General features: G+C 35.6%; 1 protein-coding gene across 2 annotated transcripts; it reads left to right on the forward strand.

The window, feature by feature from the left end:
• The first annotated feature begins 1,582 nt into the window (after nt 1-1,582).
• PLRG1 (pleiotropic regulator 1) lies at nt 1,583-19,047 on the forward strand. Of its 2 annotated transcripts, none has more exons than XM_047717850.1 (15): nt 1,583-1,714; nt 3,052-3,158; nt 4,178-4,320; nt 5,209-5,262; nt 6,104-6,197; nt 6,399-6,486; nt 9,116-9,217; nt 10,441-10,533; nt 12,648-12,797; nt 12,879-12,980; nt 13,517-13,619; nt 14,305-14,413; nt 15,606-15,745; nt 16,240-16,433; nt 17,287-19,047. In XM_047717850.1, the coding sequence occupies exons 1-15, from the start codon at nt 1,706-1,708 to the stop codon at nt 17,344-17,346; spliced, it is 1,548 nt and encodes a 515-aa protein (XP_047573806.1). In that variant the 5' UTR covers nt 1,583-1,705; the 3' UTR covers nt 17,347-19,047. The 2 variants fall into 2 exon arrangements, with proteins under 2 accessions (XP_047573806.1, XP_047573807.1); XM_047717851.1 differs by lacking the exon at nt 1,583-1,714 and adding an exon at nt 3,443-3,514.
• Nucleotides 19,048-19,477: the final 430 nt, after the last annotated feature.

Genomic DNA, 19,477 nt, shown 5'->3' on the forward strand with positions numbered 1-19,477 from the left:
ATAATCTAGTGCAATTTACCTTAGCTATTATAATTTATTATGAGTCTGGGTTTATGAAACTTTTCCAGGATGATTAACATGTTAATAGGCCCAACTAGGCATTTATTATATTGCCATAGATATATCAGAATATTGTATACATTTCTATAATTTTATTGCCTTTTAAAATCATATTTTTTTTACTTCATAGGACAATTTTATTTTTAATTCGTTCCCACTATTCTGGCTCATTTTTTTTATACATAGATAATTTTTTAACCTATTTACCATAACCGTGAGATGTCTAGTACATCAAATTCCATAATAACCTTCTAACTTGAACTTTTTGATACATACACTTGTGTTTTTCTTTTGCATTTCTATAAAATCATATTTTTTTGTATAGTTATTACTACCTAGGGAAAGATATAGCTTACCAAGTATATATTTTTACAATTACGGAATTTCTTTGCAAGTTCTACCACCAGTGGCCACTGTTACAGAAGATTAATTCATAGACCAAACTCACACTCAAATTCAGAGATGATTGTATTTTCAAGTAGAAACATGACCTTAATGTTTGATTAATTAAAAATCAATGAATTTCTAATGAGATTATCAATTCATATTGCTATACTTTTGGTAAGATATTTTTCCCCTTTCAAAGAATGTGCTGAATGCTCTGGGTAGAAGATCAGTGGAACTGATTAGGTTAAGGAACAAGCAAGGCCAGTGAAATGTTTATCAAGTTTACAAGTGTCCATCTCCATCAATCTTTCTTTTTACATAGAAAAGTAATGGGGCAGGATTGACAGAAAACTGCATTTTACCTGAGTAAAAAAAACAATTTAAAATACCGACACTTAGGCACCAAGATATATATAAATAAAAATGGCTCAAGTCTGCAGTCGCGTCTTTCTTCCCCCAGCTTTGAAAAGCTGTACCCTGTCATTGTTGACGCCACATTAATTACCAGACATCTAGGAGATGGCCAAAAATTATGCAGTTTTGAGATATTAAAAAAAAAATCTATGAAGCGTAAAATAAATTTGGGGGTTTGCTATATAATGCTAAAACAAAAATCTATGCAAACTTTCTCAAACTTTGCAATATTCGATAATATTCCCTCAACAAGTGTTAACTGGACAGGCCAAGTGGAATTGCTTTTAGGAGCTAAGGCTATAAAGGCGTCAAAATGCTTCCAGACAAGTTTTGCAAAGTAGCGGAAGCAGGCGACGTAAATCACAGAGGTGAGCCCCAAAAGGACAGGACCATTTAAATTTTAGGGAGGACCGCGATTCGCTCGCTCCAGACCCTCCCTAGAACTGATTCCTTAGGTTCGCTTAAAAAAAAAAAAAAGAGAGAGAGATTAAACTTCGGTAAATACAGCGCAAACAACCATATCGCTAAACCAAACTATTTAAGTCTTAGAATAAGGCAGAAAACGTTACTTCAAGACTTCTACGGAGATGCGAGTGAGACCCTTAAGTTACCAGGTACTAAAATCCTCCTACCTCAGGGCCAAGGCCACGCCCCCGAAGAAAAAGGCCCGCTTCTCGATCCCAGAAGGCCGTCGGGCGACCAGTACGCGTGCGCGGATTGCGTCACATCCGGTGCCAGGGCGGTCGGTTCCGGAAGGGACTGCACAGTTGTGGCAGCGGTTTCTGTGTTGCGAATAAGCGGATAAGCGTTTGTCTCTTGGAGCGGCGTGTTGTACGGCAGCATCATGGTCGAGGTAGAGTGGCACTTGGGCACTGAGGGGTCGTTCGCATCTGGAATGTGTTTCTTTGGCGGCTGACGTGGGAGAACGAGGGTGTTTGGCGTTTGGGGAGAGTAGAGCCTGCGAAGGAAGGCTCTCTGGCCGAGGCCGGGTAGTCTCTTCTTAAGCTTTTCTGGGGTAGAGAGAGGCTGGATGGGAGCATTAGCTGGAAGTTACTCCCGGGCGAGAAGCCTGAGAGAATTTCTCAGTTCTTATTTGACCCTTGAAGTCGTCAGTGCTTCTGGATGCGTTGAATTCACCGTCTGCAGAATAGCGCCAATGGTTGTGTGTCCTAAAAGACTGGCAGCCCTCTCTGGTGTTAACTTTGTGCCTTCCTTCAGCTCTTCCCCAGGACAGCCTGCCATTTTGAAGTTTTGCATCAGCTGTTCTGTTAGCCAGCCTTGTCCATCTTATCTCAGAAATATTTCTTGATTCTTGTCCATATCCACTGTCTTCACCTTAATTCAGACCAACATCATCTTTTGTCTGGACAAGTGCATTAGTTCCCTTCTGGTGTTGTCGCTTCCATTTTAGTTACACTCTCCCCCCTCCGCAGATTGATCTGTTTAAAAATGTAAGTTGATCATGGTTGTTGTTTTTTTTTTTTTCCCCCTGCTTAAAATCCTTTTTTGGCCCCATGTTATTAGAGCAAAAGTGTAGACTATTGCAGAGATTAAAAAAAAATTCTTAATCTGATGTGCACTTTGTCTACCTTTGGAACCTCATTTCAGCATCACAGTCCACCTTCCTACGGAGCATACACAGTTCTCTTGGAGCTCCTGCTTCACTGTTTTGTGTACATGGCATTTTCTCTCTGCCTGGATTGTTCTTGCCCCTACTGTGCACAAGGCTACCTCTCTTCTTAACTAATACCTCAGAGAGATCTTTCATAACTATCCTAAGTTCTTTCTCTGCCCCAGCCCCTTGGTTGTTTCCTTCATAGCACTTATTAAAATGTGTTGCCTGTTTTTGTTTTCTCTTGAGCACTGGGACCATGGCTGCCTTTTCATCATTCTTTTGCTAGCTTCTAGCACAGTACCTGCCAGACACATAGTGGGAGCTCAGTGAATATTTACTGAATATATGACTAAGCTCAGGCATCCCTTATTGGTATACCTGGGGCTCTGGCCAATGAGGAGTTTCCTCTACTTCTCTGAACTTGACTCCTATAGCTTGCTATAAATAGCTGTAGTGAGTGGTACAGAGCTTTTTACATATTTAAACATGTAAAGTATATAACTAATCTGACTTTAATTTAGGTTATGATATGTGTAATTTGTAGCTAGGTATGTGATTCTGTTCTTTCTTTCTAGGAGGTACAGAAACATTCTGTGCACACACTTGTGTTCAGGTCATTGAAGAGAACGCATGACATGTTTGTAGCTGATAATGGAAAACCTGTGCCTTTGGATGAAGAGAGGTAGGTATTGTTCCTTTTCAGTTGCTAGCATATTTAAACTTCTGATGTTGGGGGAAGAGAGCAGGGAGAGGGGGACTTTTAAAGATTAGTGAGTGGTACTAACATAGGATATCTATTCAATAATGAATGGTGTTTGGGCATGATTTAAGCTGATTTAACTTTTTTTTGGCCTTGTTTTTCACAGTAAAAAACCCATTAATTAATTGCATTTATAAATACCCAGTAATTAGGACTCCCTTTTAGGTGTTATATTTTATAATCAATCACTTTGTATGTGCTTTCAGCTTCCCGCTGCTCTCAGAGCCTTGCTGAGCTGAAATTGTACCTGGCCAGTACCTCTACTCCCATCTTTTCTCGTTAGTATGATGAAGATTTTTGAGTGGTGGCATATTTTTGGTTCTACATCTCCAGCTCCAGTCTGGGATTGCATTATGTGCAGTGTTCCTCCTTTGTCCTTTACCCTTCTTTTAAACTATATTTAATTCCTAAGACAAGCATTTATATTTAATTTATAAAGTGAGCTACTCTTAAAATTAATATAGTAAGTGCATTTCTTTTAAAAAATATTGGACTAATTACTTTGATTAGTTCTAATTAATCTTTTTAGATACATCCAGTAAAGATTATGATAGAAGCTTTTACTATAGTTTTATATTTATACATTTGAAGGAAAGTATTTTGACTTTGAGGTTTTTACAAGGATATATTAGTTTCTATATATTTTTAAGTCAGACCCTTGATAATTTATCATGAAAGGTTTTATATTTATTGGTTAACAAACTAAAATGTTACTTAGACTTAATGGATGCTATGTGGTGGATTGTGAACAAAAGTGTGGAAATGCACTTCAAGCTTTTTAAAATACTATTTAATTTTAAAAACTTAATAGAATTTTTTTCTACATGATTAGGCAAACCTAGCTGTTTAAGTACTTGTGTTTCTTGGCTGAGTATATTTCCATGGGTTAATATATTTAAAGAACTCAGGGATACATTCTTATGTTCATAATTTTTAAATAGTCACAAACGGAAAATGGCAATCAAGCTGCGTAATGAGTATGGTCCTGTGTTGCATATGCCTACTTCAAAAGAAAATTTTAAAGAGAAATGTCCTCAGAATGCATCGGATTCATATGGTCATAAACAGTATCCTGCCAATCAAGGTGAGTGTGTGTTATCAAAAATATCAGGACTTTTATTTTAAAAATGGAAAAAAGAAATGTTTTAGTGCCTGTCCCAAAAGGACTGATTAGAGCCGTATCCTATTGAACAACTATATTGGTATTATAATGGAAGTCTTGATTTCCTCATTGGAGTAGTGAGTGAGATTATTGGTTTGGTGGGTTTTTTCTTATAGGAAATAAAAAAGTGGTAGAATAATAATAATAACAGAGATTCTTAGGATATAGAGAAGGTCGCAATGGAGACTAAAGGAAAAATTTCTAACCCATGGGAAGACCATCTGTCTGTTTTTGCTATCATTCATAAAGGTGATATTAAGCACTGAAATTGCAGTGATTAAAGATAATCTAAGGTTCCAGAGAAGTCATTTGCTTGGAAGAAAAACCAGAGTTGGTTGTTACTTGATGGGATGATCTCTCTACAAGCCACTATAATTATACAGCTTTTTTTTTTTTTAAGATTTTATTTATTTATTTGACAGACACAGATCACAAGTAGGCAGAGAGGCAGGCATAGAGAGAGAGAGAAGCAGGCTCCCCGTTGAGCAGAGAGCCTGATGCGGGGCACGATCCCTGGACCCTGAGATCATGACCTGATCTGAAGGCAGAGGCCTTAACCCACTGAGTCACCCAGGTGCCCCTATACAGCTTTTTTAACATCATATTAGCAAATAGTCAAGGAAATTTCCTATGTACATGTTCCTCAGAAGTCAAAACAAAAATCAGTATATCTTGGTTCTGAACTTTGGGTTTAGTTGGGAAAATTCGAGCATTTTAGTTGTTAATTTAATATGCATTAAAAGAGATGATGCTTGTATATATGATAAATTTGCCACTGATGATGATGATGATTCCTCTTCCTTTTTTAAGGACAAGAAGTTGAATATTTGGTGACAGGTACACATCCATATCCACCAGGACCTGGTAAGTGAGCTGTTACATACTGGAAATATCTTACAGACATTTCCATGAATGAACCAGTAATGTGATTCTAATTGCCTATAAAATACAAGATAAGCTCAGTAGCCAGGCATCCAGGCAAAGCTTTTTAGATGATAGTTAACTAATACTCAGTTTCATATCATTTCATTCAGCAAACATTCTTAAACATCTAGATTTTTTTTCAGGTGCTATGCTAGGAATTCAAAGACAGTAAGATTGCTCCAGGCTAAAAGATGCTTATATGGAGGTTTAAACAGACATGTTATCACTAAACTTAAAAAAGTGATAGAAGTGTTAGTGTAGAAGCAGGTGTGATAGAATGTCCACTAGATATTTGTGTGTGTAGACAGCTGGCACATAATTGGAGTGGCTAGTATAATGGTATGGAGAACAAAAAGTTTCTAGTTCTAGGTTCTAGTAATTTTAGAAGATGGAATTACCATACTGGAAGTACAGGCAAATTGTTGCTTCTTGTTTAGTAATTTACATTTATTCTTGAAAACATTCTGTTAGTATTTGGGAACTGCTTAATTTTTATATCTGAAGGTAATGTCTCAAGATAATAGAAATTTAACTTTACTATCTTGGATATGTTAATACCAGGCTGCTTGTGGTTAAATCCAATTTGAGTTACCTGATTTTAAATTATATTTATTATAAAAAAAAAAAAGAAATAAAAGATAAAACATCAGAGAAATTTTTGTAATAATCATCACCTGGAGATAATCACATGTTTTCTTCCAGTATTTTATTTTAAACCCCTGTAAGTGAAATCAAAGATAGCTACTAAAAGGAATTGATTTTTTTTTTTTTTTTTAAACAGGGGTTGCTTTGACAGCAGATACTAAGATCCAGAGAATGCCAAGTGAATCAGCCGCACAGTCCTTAGCTGTGGCATTACCTTCTTCTCAGACCAGGTATGAAGTATTATGCTTACAATTATACAGATTTTGAAAGCATAATTCTGTGTTTACATTTTTTCTCATTTTAAGATTTCTTTATAATTATGTGTTATATGACATTTTCCTTTATCATTGCTTACAAAATTTGAAGAGTTAGTTCTGCACAACACATGACTGAAGACAGTTACTTAGAATATGACATTTCTTTTGCCTCAGGGTTGATGCAAATCGTAATGCACCTGCTGGAGGTGAATACCGACATCCAGGGGCTTCTGACCGTTCACAGCCTGCAGGGATGACTCCAGTAAGTTTTTCTGTGTCAAATCACACTGCGGATTTCCAGCTTTTGGAACTTGTTGCCTTATTTCCTTTTATCCCAAGAGTTTTAGGTTAAATATTAAGTAAATGAAAAATTTCCTTGCTTCTCATTAGATAACAGCTGACTGAGCCAGTTAATATTTCATAGCCCTAAAATTTAAGTTGCTAGTGATTTTGCATATCATTTAGAATTTAAAACTCAAATTCTGTGTCTGTTGCACATTGTATCTAATACTTAACGTTGATATAGTGTGATGTTACTCTTTGTTGTCCACTATTAAAAATACAAGGAATGCTATTCTGAAACGTGTATTAGTATGTGTTAGATAGGAAAATCTCTCTTTTTTTAAAGTCTTAAGTTGGTTTATACAATTTGAGTGCTGTTAGTAATGTAATATTCATAGGCTGTGCAGGTAGTATCTTATAAATGAATATTTAGAAGTACAGAAGTTTATCTATTTGTAAGTTAAATGGCAGCTAATGTTACTGGTGAAAGTAATTATAAAAAGAATAACTGTGAAAATATCTAGTTTATTTTATCAGGCTGTCACTTGAGTAACTGCAGGCTAAATGAATGAATTTGTGGTCTTTCCACCACATTTCTTCTTTTGCCTCCATTCATAGATCTCTGCCCAGGCTTTCTGTCTCCTAAGGAGGAGGTAATATAAGCTTCTTGATGGTAGGAACTTATGGACTTAAGTATTTTTTGGGTGGATGGTTGGATGTTAATAGTAGATGGTACATCAGCTAGAATACCTTTTAAAATACTAGTTAAACTTCTCCAAAGGCAAGGGAAACAAAGGCAAAAATGAGCTATTGGGACTTCATTAAGATAAAAAGCTTTTTTTTTTTTTTTAAAGATTTTATTTATTTATTTGACAAACAGAGATCACAAGTAGGCAGAGAGGCAGGCAGAGAGAGAGGAGGAAGCAGGCTCCCTGCTGCGCAGAGAGCCCGATACGGGGCTCGATCCCAGGACCCTGGGATCATGACCTGAGCCGAAGGCAGAGGCTTTAACCCACTGAGCCACCCAGCTGCCCCGATAAAAAGCTTTGGACAGCAAAGGAAATAGTTGACAAAACCAAAAGACAGTCTACAAAATGGAAGAAGATATTTGCAAAAGTTTTATCAGATAAAGGGTTAGGATCCAAGATCTATAAAGAACATATCAAACTCAACACCCAAAAAACAATCCAGTCAAAAAAATGGTCAGAAGACATCAATGGACATTTCTTCAAAGAAGACATACTAATCGCCAACAGACACATGAAAAAATGCTTAATGTCACTCGGCAGCAGGGAAATACAAATCAAAACCACAATGAGATACCACTTCATGCCAGTCAGAATGGCTAAGATAAACCACTCAGGAAACAACAAATGTTGGAGAGCATGTGGAAAAAGAGGAACCCTCTTACATTGTTGGTGGGAATGTAGGCTGGTGCAGCCACTCTGGAAAACAGTATGGAGATTCCTCAAAAGGTTGAAAATAGAGCTACCTATGACCCAGCATTTGCAATACTAGGTATTTGCCCCTAAGATACAATGTAGTGATCCAAAAGGGCACCTGCACCCCAGTGTTTATAGCAGCAATGTACATAGTAGCCAAACTCTGGAAGAGCCCAGATGTCCATCAACAGATGAATGGATGAAGAAGAGTGGTATATATACAGTGGAATATTATTCAGCCATCAAAAAAAAAAATGAAATCTTGCCATTTGCAATGACATGGATGGAGCTAGAGAGTATTATACTAAGAGAAATAAGTCAGAGAAAGTTACCTAATTTTATTTGTGGAATTTAAGAAACAGAGAAGAACATTGAGGAAGGGAGGGAAAAATAAAACAAGATGAAATCAGAGAGGCAAACATAGGAGACTCAACCATAGGAAACAAACTGAGGGTTGTTGGAGGACAGGGGGAGTGGGGTTAATTGAGTGATGGGCATTAAGGGGGACACGTGATGTAATCAGCACTGGGTGTTATATACAATTGATAAATCACTGAACTCTACCTCTGAAACTAATAATACACTGTATGTTAATTAATTGAATTTATATTAAAAAAATACTACTTAAATGTTTTTTTGGAAAATAGTTTTTTCTTTTGCTATAAAGTCCATAATGTGAAAATACAACAATGAAAAGCAGTGACATTAATCCACTTACAATTACTCAAATAATAATAGAAGCTTACACAGAGCATTTAGAGTAGTTAACACTATTTTCACAGTAACTGTTTGAGGTAGGCACTGTTATTTCCATGTTACAAAGCAGGCACAGAGGTTATATAATTTTTACTTAAAGCCAGTCAGCTAGTAATTAGCAGAGCAGGGTTTATGAACCCACGCACAGTGATATGTGCTCTTAAGTCTAATGTTGTGCCTCTGAGATTTTTTAATTGATACTTAAAATTGACATATGGAAAATATAGTTCTGAATCAAAGTCTCAGTTATGCCAACATTTTCTATTTATGCCACATTTTAATTGTCTTTTCCTCTTCAATTAAGAGAAAAAAAAAACTCATAAATCCCCTTTCTGAATTTTTCTTCTTTGAATGAATGTGAAATATTAGGTATGATATCTTTAACGATAGTGTAATCTGTTCTATATCTAGGCCGTTATGGAGGCTGGCAATGCCAAGAACTCTGCACTGATGGCTAAAAAAGCCCCCACAATGCCGAAACCCCAGTGGCACCCACCGTGGAAACTCTACAGGGTGAGTGAATATGTATATTACTCCACTGTAGGAATGATTATTGCTTTCCACTTACTAAGAGCTCAGGAATAGAATATGGAAGAAAAGGAGTGAATATGAGAACTGATAAAGTGATCTGAGATGGGATGTGGGAAGGGTTTTAGGCACAATCTTAAAAGACATCTTAGAAGGAGACTTCTTTAAGTAAAAGCCATGCACATATTTCCTGTAAAATAGAGTATAAAATGTTGACAAAACTATTAAGACGTGGAGAACAGATGAAATAAATTTTCTAAGCGTTTGAAGTATTTAATGTGAAGGCCAGGAGGAAGAACAACATATGATGATATTTCTTTGATTATTCTATTGATTATCTTTTCAATTGTAGTAAACTTAAATGATTCAAGGGTCACCTGGGTGGCTCAGTTGTTAAGCTCTGCCTTTGGCTCAGGTCAGGGTCCCGCAGTCCTGGGATTGAGCCCCACATTGAGTTCCCTACTCAACTGGGAACCTGCTTTTCCCTCTCCCTGCCTGCTGCTCCCCCTGTTTGGGCTCTCTCTCTCTGGCAAATAACTAAAATCTTTAAAAAAAAAAGATTCAAAATGTACTAGATCTGAAATGAAACATATATAGTAGGAAAACCATAGCTACACAAAATATATACATTGAATTTTAGTTCTCTAGTTACATACTAAAATAGACTTTCTTTTGGTGTACATACCAAGTATTTTTTAAGAGACGTATAAATTTGGGTAATCACTGCCACAGTCAGTGTATAGAAGTTCCAACACACAAAAAACAGTCCTGCGCTATTATTTTATAGTCATACCATTCTGTACCCCTGGCAACTGTTCATCTGTTACCCATACTATAGTGGTGTTTTCTCAATTTTGTTATATAACGGAATTGCACAGTATGTACCTTTTGAGACTGACTTCCTTCTTTCCTTCAGCTTAATGCCTTTGAGAGTCCACCAAATTGTGGCATGTATTAATATATTCCTCTTTATTGCTGAGTGGTATTCCATTGTATAGCTATGTCATAGTTCGTGTGTATCTGTTTACTGATTGAAGGTAATTTAGTATTTATAATTCTAAAATCTAATTGTTAAATAATTGTATAATGTATTTGAAGATACAAGGAGGGGGCTATTCAAACTTGACTTATGTGTCATGAGTTGATATTGAATAAACTTTAACTTAACGTCTAATGAGTCTCTCCATTCTACGTTTTGTTTTATACAGGTGATTAGTGGGCATCTTGGCTGGGTTCGCTGTATTGCTGTAGAACCTGGAAATCAGTGGTTCGTAACTGGATCTGCTGACAGAACTATAAAGGTAATAGGAGGAAGAAAAAGAATTTATGACTTTGTATTTGCTACATAAATTTAATCGTTATTGTTATTGGAATTGCTATTGGAGTTCCTCTGATTTCTTAGACCTGAGTATGGAGTAGAATTTATTATCTTTATCAGTTCAGTGTTTCAAGTATGTTTGGAAAGTGGTTTTTAAATAACGGGTTTTTTTCCAAACAGTACATACTCTCTATCTACCACTAATACCTTGATATTTAATGTTTTTTCAACTCTGGTTATAGAATTCAAGCATGCTTATATATAAAAAGTGTGGAAGGTACAGAAAAGTATTAAAGAACACAGACCCATACATAATCCAACACTGTCAGATAATCTGAACAAGTTTCTTTTTAAGTATTTATTTCTGTGCCTATGTGTCATTACGTTTTCTTCTGAGCTTTTTTATATGTGTATAAATATGTATCTTTAAAAAATCATGATGGGGGCGTCTGGGTTGCTCAGTCAGTTAAGCGACTGACTCTCGGTTTCAGCTTAGGTCCTGATCTCAGGGTTGTGAGATCAGGCCCCACGTCAGGCTCTGCACTCGGCATAGAATCTGCTTGAGACTCTCTCTCTTCCCTTTGCTCCACCCACCCTTCCCCTGTATGCACACGCTCTCTCTCAAATATTAAAAAAATACATTAAAAAAAAATCACAATTGATACGTAATTTTGTACTCTGCTTTTTTTTCTCCTTAGTATATCAGAGGCATATTTTTGTATAAAAGTGAACATTTTTTTAAGTGGTTTCATGATATATCATTTAGATAATCTATACTCTTCCTATTGTTAGACATCAAAGTTTTTAGTGTCTTGACTTTCACTATCACAAGTACTGCTGTAATTTTTGTGCATAAAGTTTTTTGCTGTATTTTAAGTTATTTTGTTATGATAGCTTCCCAGAAATGGAATTAATGGGTCAAACATTTTTGAAGTTGATACCCAAAGTACAAATTACTTTCCAAAATGGGTGAATTGTTACTTGCAATGTATGAGAGGATCCTTTTCAACACACTGTGTGTCTTTAAAAATACCTACTAACATGTTAAACAGAAGTGGTTATCTAATCTTTTAAAAACTGTCCATAAAAAATTTTTAGTGGGGTTGAACTTTTGATACCCAATAAAGCTGTTCTTAAGGCTTTCATCATGTATGTATTTTTTTATTGAGGTGTAATTGATGTACAGTATTATGTTAGTTTTGGGTGTCCAACATAATAATACTATATTTGTATATATTGTGAAATCACTGCAACAAATCTAGTTAACATCTGTCACCATACATAGTTACAGAACTTTTTTTCCTTATAGTGGGAACTTTTAAGATCTACTCTCTTAACAACTTTTAAATATGCAGTGCAGTATTATTAACTATAATTGCCAGGCTGAACATTATATCCCCATGACTTACCTATTTTATAACTGGAAGTTTGTACATTTGACTCTTTACCCATTTCACCCACTCCCCACCCTCATCACTGGCAACCACTAATCTGTTTTCTATATCTGTGAGCTTGTTTTTTTTTTGTTTGTTTGTTTTTAGAGTTCACATATCAGTGAAATCACATATTTGTTTTTCTTGGTCTGACTTACTTCACATAGCATAACACACTTGAGGTTCATCCATATTGTAAATTGCAAGATTTCATTCTTTTTCATGCCTGAATGATCATATATTTGTGTGTGTGTATGTGTGTGTGCGCGCGCGCGCGCATGCGCGCGCACACACACATTTTTTAAATCCATCCATTGATGGACATTTAGGTTGTTTCTGTAGGGTTTTGTTGTCTCTTTTTTTCTAAGTTGTTGCCATCCTTGCTTAAGTTAATATGGTATTCATACTTTCATCATCTGTGATACCCTTTTATATGTTAAGATTTTGATTTTGTCACTTATTGCAAATAATTTCCCAGTTTGAATGTGCTTTTTAATTGTTTTCCCCCTGCTTAACAAGAGAGGAGATTAGTGGGAAATTATTTTGCAAATTTTAAAGTTTTGTATGTTTATACTTTTAGTTTGTGAAGATTTAATTTTAACATTAAGAATCGAAAAATTTGCTTTGAAATAATTAAGAAAAATTAAATATTCTTTCATTGCAGATTTGGGACTTGGCTAGTGGCAAATTAAAACTGTCATTAACTGGGCACATTAGTACAGTGCGTGGTGTGATAGTAAGCACACGGAGCCCTTACCTGTTCTCCTGTGGAGAAGACAAACAAGTCAAATGCTGGGATCTCGAATATAATAAGGTAAGTTTGGAGTTAAGGATTTAAAACATTAAGAACCACTTGTTTTCTTTATAGATTTTAACTCTCCTGCTTTATTTTTAGGTTATAAGGCACTATCATGGACATCTGAGTGCAGTGTATGGTTTGGATTTGCACCCAACAATTGATGTGCTGGTGACCTGTAGTCGGGATTCCACTGCACGGGTAAATGGAATAGAGCTTTGTGTTTCTTTGTAAACATATTGCATCTTACACTATGCATATTTGGTTAGGGAGTCGTATATTATTTGTTGGAGTATTAAAGATAGTTGTCTTCACCAGCAGTAGCCCAGTCCCTCAGTTTCTTGGCATGTATGTTTTTCTACCTTCATTTTCAGTGCTGTGGCTTCATCATGTTTATTATTGGGAGTGCCTTGCCTCTGAAGTAGGACACTCATGCATTCTATTCCATCACTGCAGTAGTTTCCATTAGTTCTTTCCTTAAGTAGTCTCATTATGCCCATTCTTAACACTTTCCACTTTCAGTACCCTGATCTTTTAGTTATTTTTTTTTTCCTGTCAGCTGCCTCCAGTCTACATTCCCCATCCAGCTTACATATCATTATCTTTTCTTTGAAATGATTTTTCATTCCATTCAGGCACGGTTGTCTGGCAAATTCCCAGCCTTGAATTAGTCCAGTCACCTGCCCAAGATATGAATACCTGTTCTCTCTGATGGTATGTCTCTTGTGTTTTTACAGATTTGGGATGTGAGAACTAAAGCCAGTGTACATACGTTATCTGGACATACCAATGCAGTTGCTACAGTGAGGTGTCAAGCTGCAGAACCACAGATTATTACTGGTATAATTGATACTGTCTAAGTTTACAGTTTGATCAGAATGCATTATGATTATACATTACACTTTTCATATTCACTATGACTCTTGCTTTGTTACAGAGGTACATTGTATTTGATTGTTTTTATCTCATATTCTTTACATTTCATAGGATATATTTACCTATCATAGACTGTGTCATACACAGTGTCATGTAATGTCTGACTAGAAGATGGTGCTGTGAGATACATTCAGACATTGTTTCATAGTATCAAAATTACTAGTCTAGGAAACAAACTAAAAGACAAAATACCCAGAGACCAATAACCTTTAGAGCTGGTTTGAGTCTTACTTTGCTAATGGTAAGATTAATAATAGACCTTTACTCTAAGAGTAGAAAATAATTTCTTCACTTGATGTATTTTGTTAATTAAAAATCATTTGTTTTTTTCCTTCCCCTATCATGAGGGGAACTACTGGTGTTTGTTCTAGCTGTTCAGTTGACGGTGTTTTAAGCACTTACTGCATTTTTTTTAAGCATTAAATTTAAAACCAACCTGTAAGTTTGGAACTGTAAAGTAATGAGCCAGGAGTTGGTATGACTTTCATGAAGTATGTATGTGTCTGTGGAAAACTCATTCATATGTTATGTTTAATTTTTGCATAATTTTTCTTGGTCTATATTTTGTGGATGTGTGTTTTCATTACAGGAAGCCATGATACTACAATACGATTATGGGATTTGGTGGCTGGAAAAACAAGAGTCACATTAACAAATCACAAAAAATCAGTCAGGGCTGTGGTTTTACATCCAAGACAGTAAGTACATTTTCTTAATTAGCTTGTCTTTTTTCTTCCATTTTTAGAATAAGTATAGAAATACCAACATTAGTGCTACTTTGGTAGCTGTTTAGCTATTGTCATTTCCAGGCCTGTGCCACTTACGAACATGGATTTCTTTCATTTTTCTTGTGTAGTATTTTGCTTCATGACCTATATATAATGAGGGAAATTTTCCACAAGGTGAAAAATGAGAGTGTCAGATGAGACCATATAAATAAATCATGGCTGGGGCGCCTGGGTGGCTCAGTGGGTTAAAGCCTCTGCCTTCGGCTCAGGTCATGATCTCAGGGTCCTGGGATCGAGCCCCACATTGGGCTCTCTGCTGAGCGGGGAGCCTGTTTCCTCCTCTCTCTCTCTCTGCCTGCTTGTGATTTCTCTCTGTGTCAAATAAATAAAATCTTAAAATAAATAAATAAATAAATAAATAAATTATGGCTAAAAGCTGCATGCCAAAGTAGAGGCTAATAGAAGATGGATTTAGTGTTTGACAGAAATGTTATTGGATACTGAGATATGCATAGAATAGTTTAATTCTTAAGGAGAAAGTTAGTATACATAGAAAAAAAAAGAGTAGGAACCCTGAACATTATAATCAGGGTGTCCATAGAGGTGGAGCATAAGATCTCAGTCTGTTCCTTGTATCACATCACCCTGACACTTTTCTGGCCACATTGATTTTTTTTTCTGTCCTCCCTCTCCCTCTTATCCATTATTTCTTTCCTCCCTTTCTGTCTTCCTTGCTCCCTTTCTTCCTCTGGTTCACTTCCTTTTTCTCTCTCTTCCTCTTGCCCTCTGTTTCTTCCATTCATTTCCTTTCTTCATAGAGTCCTCTCTCACTCTCTTGCTCTGTCCAGAAAGTTTCATAACCCCTTGCCCTTAATGTGAATCTAGAGGTTTGTACATTTGTTGCTTTAGCTCAGTGGAGAGCATTGGAGAAAGGAGAAAGATTAATCTAGGACTTAAAATACATTAAAAATAATTTGAAGATCTGATTTAACTTGGAACAAATGTCTTTGTATTTTACCTCTTGGTATGACAATAATATTTTGCTACAACTATATAGATCCATAACTACACACGTAGAATATAACCATAAAAAGCTTTCTGAATTCACCATTTTACTTAACTTGGTTTACTTAGTCGTGAATTCTTTTTCATCTTATTTCAGTTACACATTTGCTTCTGGTTCTCCCGATAATATAAAACAGTGGAAATTCCCTGATGGAAGTTTTATTCAAAATCTTTCCGGTCATAATGCTATTATTAACACATTGACAGTGAATTCCGATGGAGTGCTTGTTTCTGGAGGTAAAGTAAGATTTTAATAATAAATGTGTTTTAGTTTGTCATTTTTTTCTTTTAGTAAATAAGTAAACATTTATAAAATTTCTAAGCCATCCCACTTAAGTATTATAGCAGAACTTGCCTGATTAATGTGTATTTGGTTGTTCCCATGTGTGTTCATGCATGTTTGTGATACATGCAGCATATTTCATAGTTTAGTCTTCTTTGAGTTCCCACGTGATAAATCTAACCTATTCATGCTGAGAATTACCTAAATTTTGGTTACGTATTCCAGAACTAGATAGCATTTTGTGGTGCTTTTTGAGCTCTATAATAAATTCTGGATTAGCCACAAATGAACATAGACAAACCAATATTAAGAGAAGCTGGATTGCCTGTGTCTTAGAACTCTATTTAGTCTTTATGGGCATGGTGCCTGACTCATGGATGGTGCTTAAATGCTTGCCAAGCTGAATTGTTCAAAGGATACCACGTTTAATTAGATTTTTTCCTTTAAGCTGACAATGGCACTATGCATCTTTGGGACTGGAGAACTGGCTACAATTTCCAGAGAGTTCATGCAGCTGTGCAGCCTGGATCTTTGGACAGTGAATCAGGAATATTTGCTTGTGCTTTTGATCAGTCTGAAAGTCGGTTACTAACAGCTGAAGCTGATAAAACCATTAAAGTGTATAAAGAAGATGATACAGCGGTAAGTTTACTATTTCACATATATTTTGAAGTAAAGTAAGTCAACCATACCAATTTTGCAAGTACTTTCTCATTTTAAAGTTATTGAAATTATCAGAAAGGAAAATGATCTTCATAGTATTAAGGTATTTTTCATCTTTTTTTTTCTTTTTTAAAATTTTTATATATTTATTTATTTTTATAAACATATAATATATTTTTTTCCCCAGGGGTACAAATCTGTGATTTGCCAGGTTTACACACTTCACAGCACTCACCATAGCACATACCCTCCCCAATATCCATAACCCCACCCTCCCTCTCCCAACCCCCCTCCCCCCATCAACCCTCAGTTTGTTTTGTGAGATTAAGAGTCACTTATGGTTTGTCTCCCTCCCAATCCCATCTTGTGGTATTTGTCATTTTGAATAATGTCTGCTCATAGATTTCTGTGTTGGTTTTGTTGATGCCAGTGAATCCATAGATTGTTTTAATTTTATCTTTACTATAATTACTTGGGAAAATCTTACATCAAGAATAACCACAAACAAATAAATTGCTATGCAAATTAACTTTAAAATCATAAGCTTTGGTATTACTAGAATACCTAAATAGTAATTTTATTAGACTTGAAAAATCATGAACTGAATTTGTAGTGAACCCATTCATTCTTTATTACATTCAGATGATGCAAAAGTTTGTCAGCTATTCCTAAAATTGTTAAAGAACTTCTAAAAATGTAATGCCAATCAATATAATATATAAACCAATATAATAATATAAGAATAGATGCCTTATTTTTGTTAGGAAGAGAGTTTTAATATAAAGCAAATTAATAATACTTTGTTTTAACTTCTTTAATTTTCTGTTTCTAGACAGAAGAAACTCATCCAGTCAGCTGGAAGCCAGAAATTATCAAGAGAAAGAGATTTTAATATGGCATTATCTTCATGGTGGCTCCTTTTTTATTTTTTTCTTTAAAAAAAAAAAAAAAAAACTTTGTGTTGATGAGAATATCCAGTCATTTTTTGCTCTGGCTAGGAATATAAAGCAGAAACTCACATGCGTAAATGATTCCTGTTTCATATTTTATAATAAACTGCCCCCCCATGTTGTTATTTCCAAAATAAATAGAGATCCTAGGAAGTAAGATGCAGATATCAAGCCTATGTAGGTTTGTTGAGCATGACTATTCTAAAAGTAGAATTGTCAGTTTTATTAAAAGACCTTTTTAAAAAAAACTTAAACTGCTTACCATAATAAGGACTTGTTTCAAGGGGAGCAGTTGCATTTTGGGGGGGGGCTTTGTTTTTGTTTTCGCTTTAGTCCTTCAAGAACTATTATCTGACTAATAATTGGGGATTAAAGGATTAGAAGTCTTACTTATGTATGTTTATTCCACAAATAGTTTTTTGAATGCATGTTCTACAAAGTTCTGCACTGGATGCTGTTCAGGAGACAGCCAAGTAAGATGTATGTCCTCCATCACCCTAGTTAGCTTATTACAGAAGTGCTATAATAGAGATAGTAGTGCAGAATAAGACCATCACTTTTTCCCAGAGAGCATTGTGGAAGACTTCATAGAGTCTGGGTATTTGAGCTGAGACTTGAGAGGGCAGAGAGGAAAACTGGTATCCTAGGATGAGGCATACAGTGAATGAAACCACACCTGTGAAACAGGGTGTGTTCTAGGAGCAAAGAATTGTCGGCTGCTGTTGAGTAATGAGTACAGCTGGTTGGTGGTAGAGAAAGCTCGTTTGGAGTTTGGATTTTATTCTACAAGCAGTAGGATACCAATATAGGTATCAAAACCTGGACGAATTAATGAGATACCAGTGGAGGTATTGGAAGCTGTGGCAAGCAAGGGCTGCAGTCTTTTTGAAGACTTTCTGGAAAAGTGTTATTTAAATTGCTGATACCTATTCCTTATGGTAAATAGGAGTTTTCAAAGCCCTGCCCTTAGGATCCTAATTCTCCGTCAGTCAAGAAACTGTGTCCACTTTCACTTTCTGTAGTTAGAAAACACAGTTACAAGAACAATTGATACAGATTTTTATTCAAATTTAAAAATGCACCATAATTTTGAACAAGCTTTTCTAAATTATACATACCCCATCTTGCATGCTGTAGGTGGGAGTATAATTTTATAATCTGTAGGAGGGTTGTTTTTCAGAGTATATTGAAAATGCTCAAAGCGTTTGGCTAATTCTTCATTAAAGATATTAGGAAACTGCCCAGTATGAATAATCTGACAAGTGTACACAAGCAAGTTTACTGCACCTTTATTCTTTAATTATTAAAACTAGCTCAGATGTCCTATCAGTAAGGGATGGTTTAATAGATATGGTACATTCATGCAATTTATTTCTGTCCATTAAAAGTGAGGAATGTCTCTGGATTTATAATAAGGTGTCCAAACTTTACTCTTAGGTAAAAGTTGTGGAAGCATTTTTTTGTAGATTAACTTGTTAATGCTTTAAAAAATAATGGGATAGTAATCCCACATTGTTAGCAGTGGCTTTGTGAGGGAGTAAAATTTGTGGGAGAACTTTCATGATTGGCTTTATATATTTCTATAATGTTTTAATTTTCTATAAGCATGTATTTTGTAAGCTTAAATAAAGAAATCCACTACACTTGCATCACTGAAAAATTCTCATATGCCTTCTAACAGGAGAAAAATAGAGCTGAATAGGGTCCCATCCCTAAAGGCCAAAAAGAAATTCACGGCTAGTACAAGGAGGTGAAAAAGATAGCTTTTACTATCCTGCCTAGCAAAGCTTCAACTGTTATTATGCACTAGAATCAGATTCTGAATAGCATTTAAGAAATCCATTTCCCTGCTTCATGCTATCTTGTATTATGGTGTTCTCAGATTCTCTTGAAAAAATTGCATCTACCATGTGTTCATGAACCCTGTGGAATTTTAGGCAGAATTTCATGCATGTGCTCTTTTTTTTTTTGGCCCACTTGATAGAACCTCAACTCAGGATAAGCCCAAGTCTCTTACTGTGCCTGTCTTATGTGTACCCACGCTGTAGAATGTTACCAGAGGAAACCAGTTGT

The sequence above is a fragment of the Lutra lutra genome, chromosome 2 (assembly GCF_902655055.1).
Source record: "Lutra lutra chromosome 2, mLutLut1.2, whole genome shotgun sequence".
NCBI classification, from domain to species: Eukaryota; Metazoa; Chordata; class Mammalia; order Carnivora; family Mustelidae; genus Lutra; species Lutra lutra.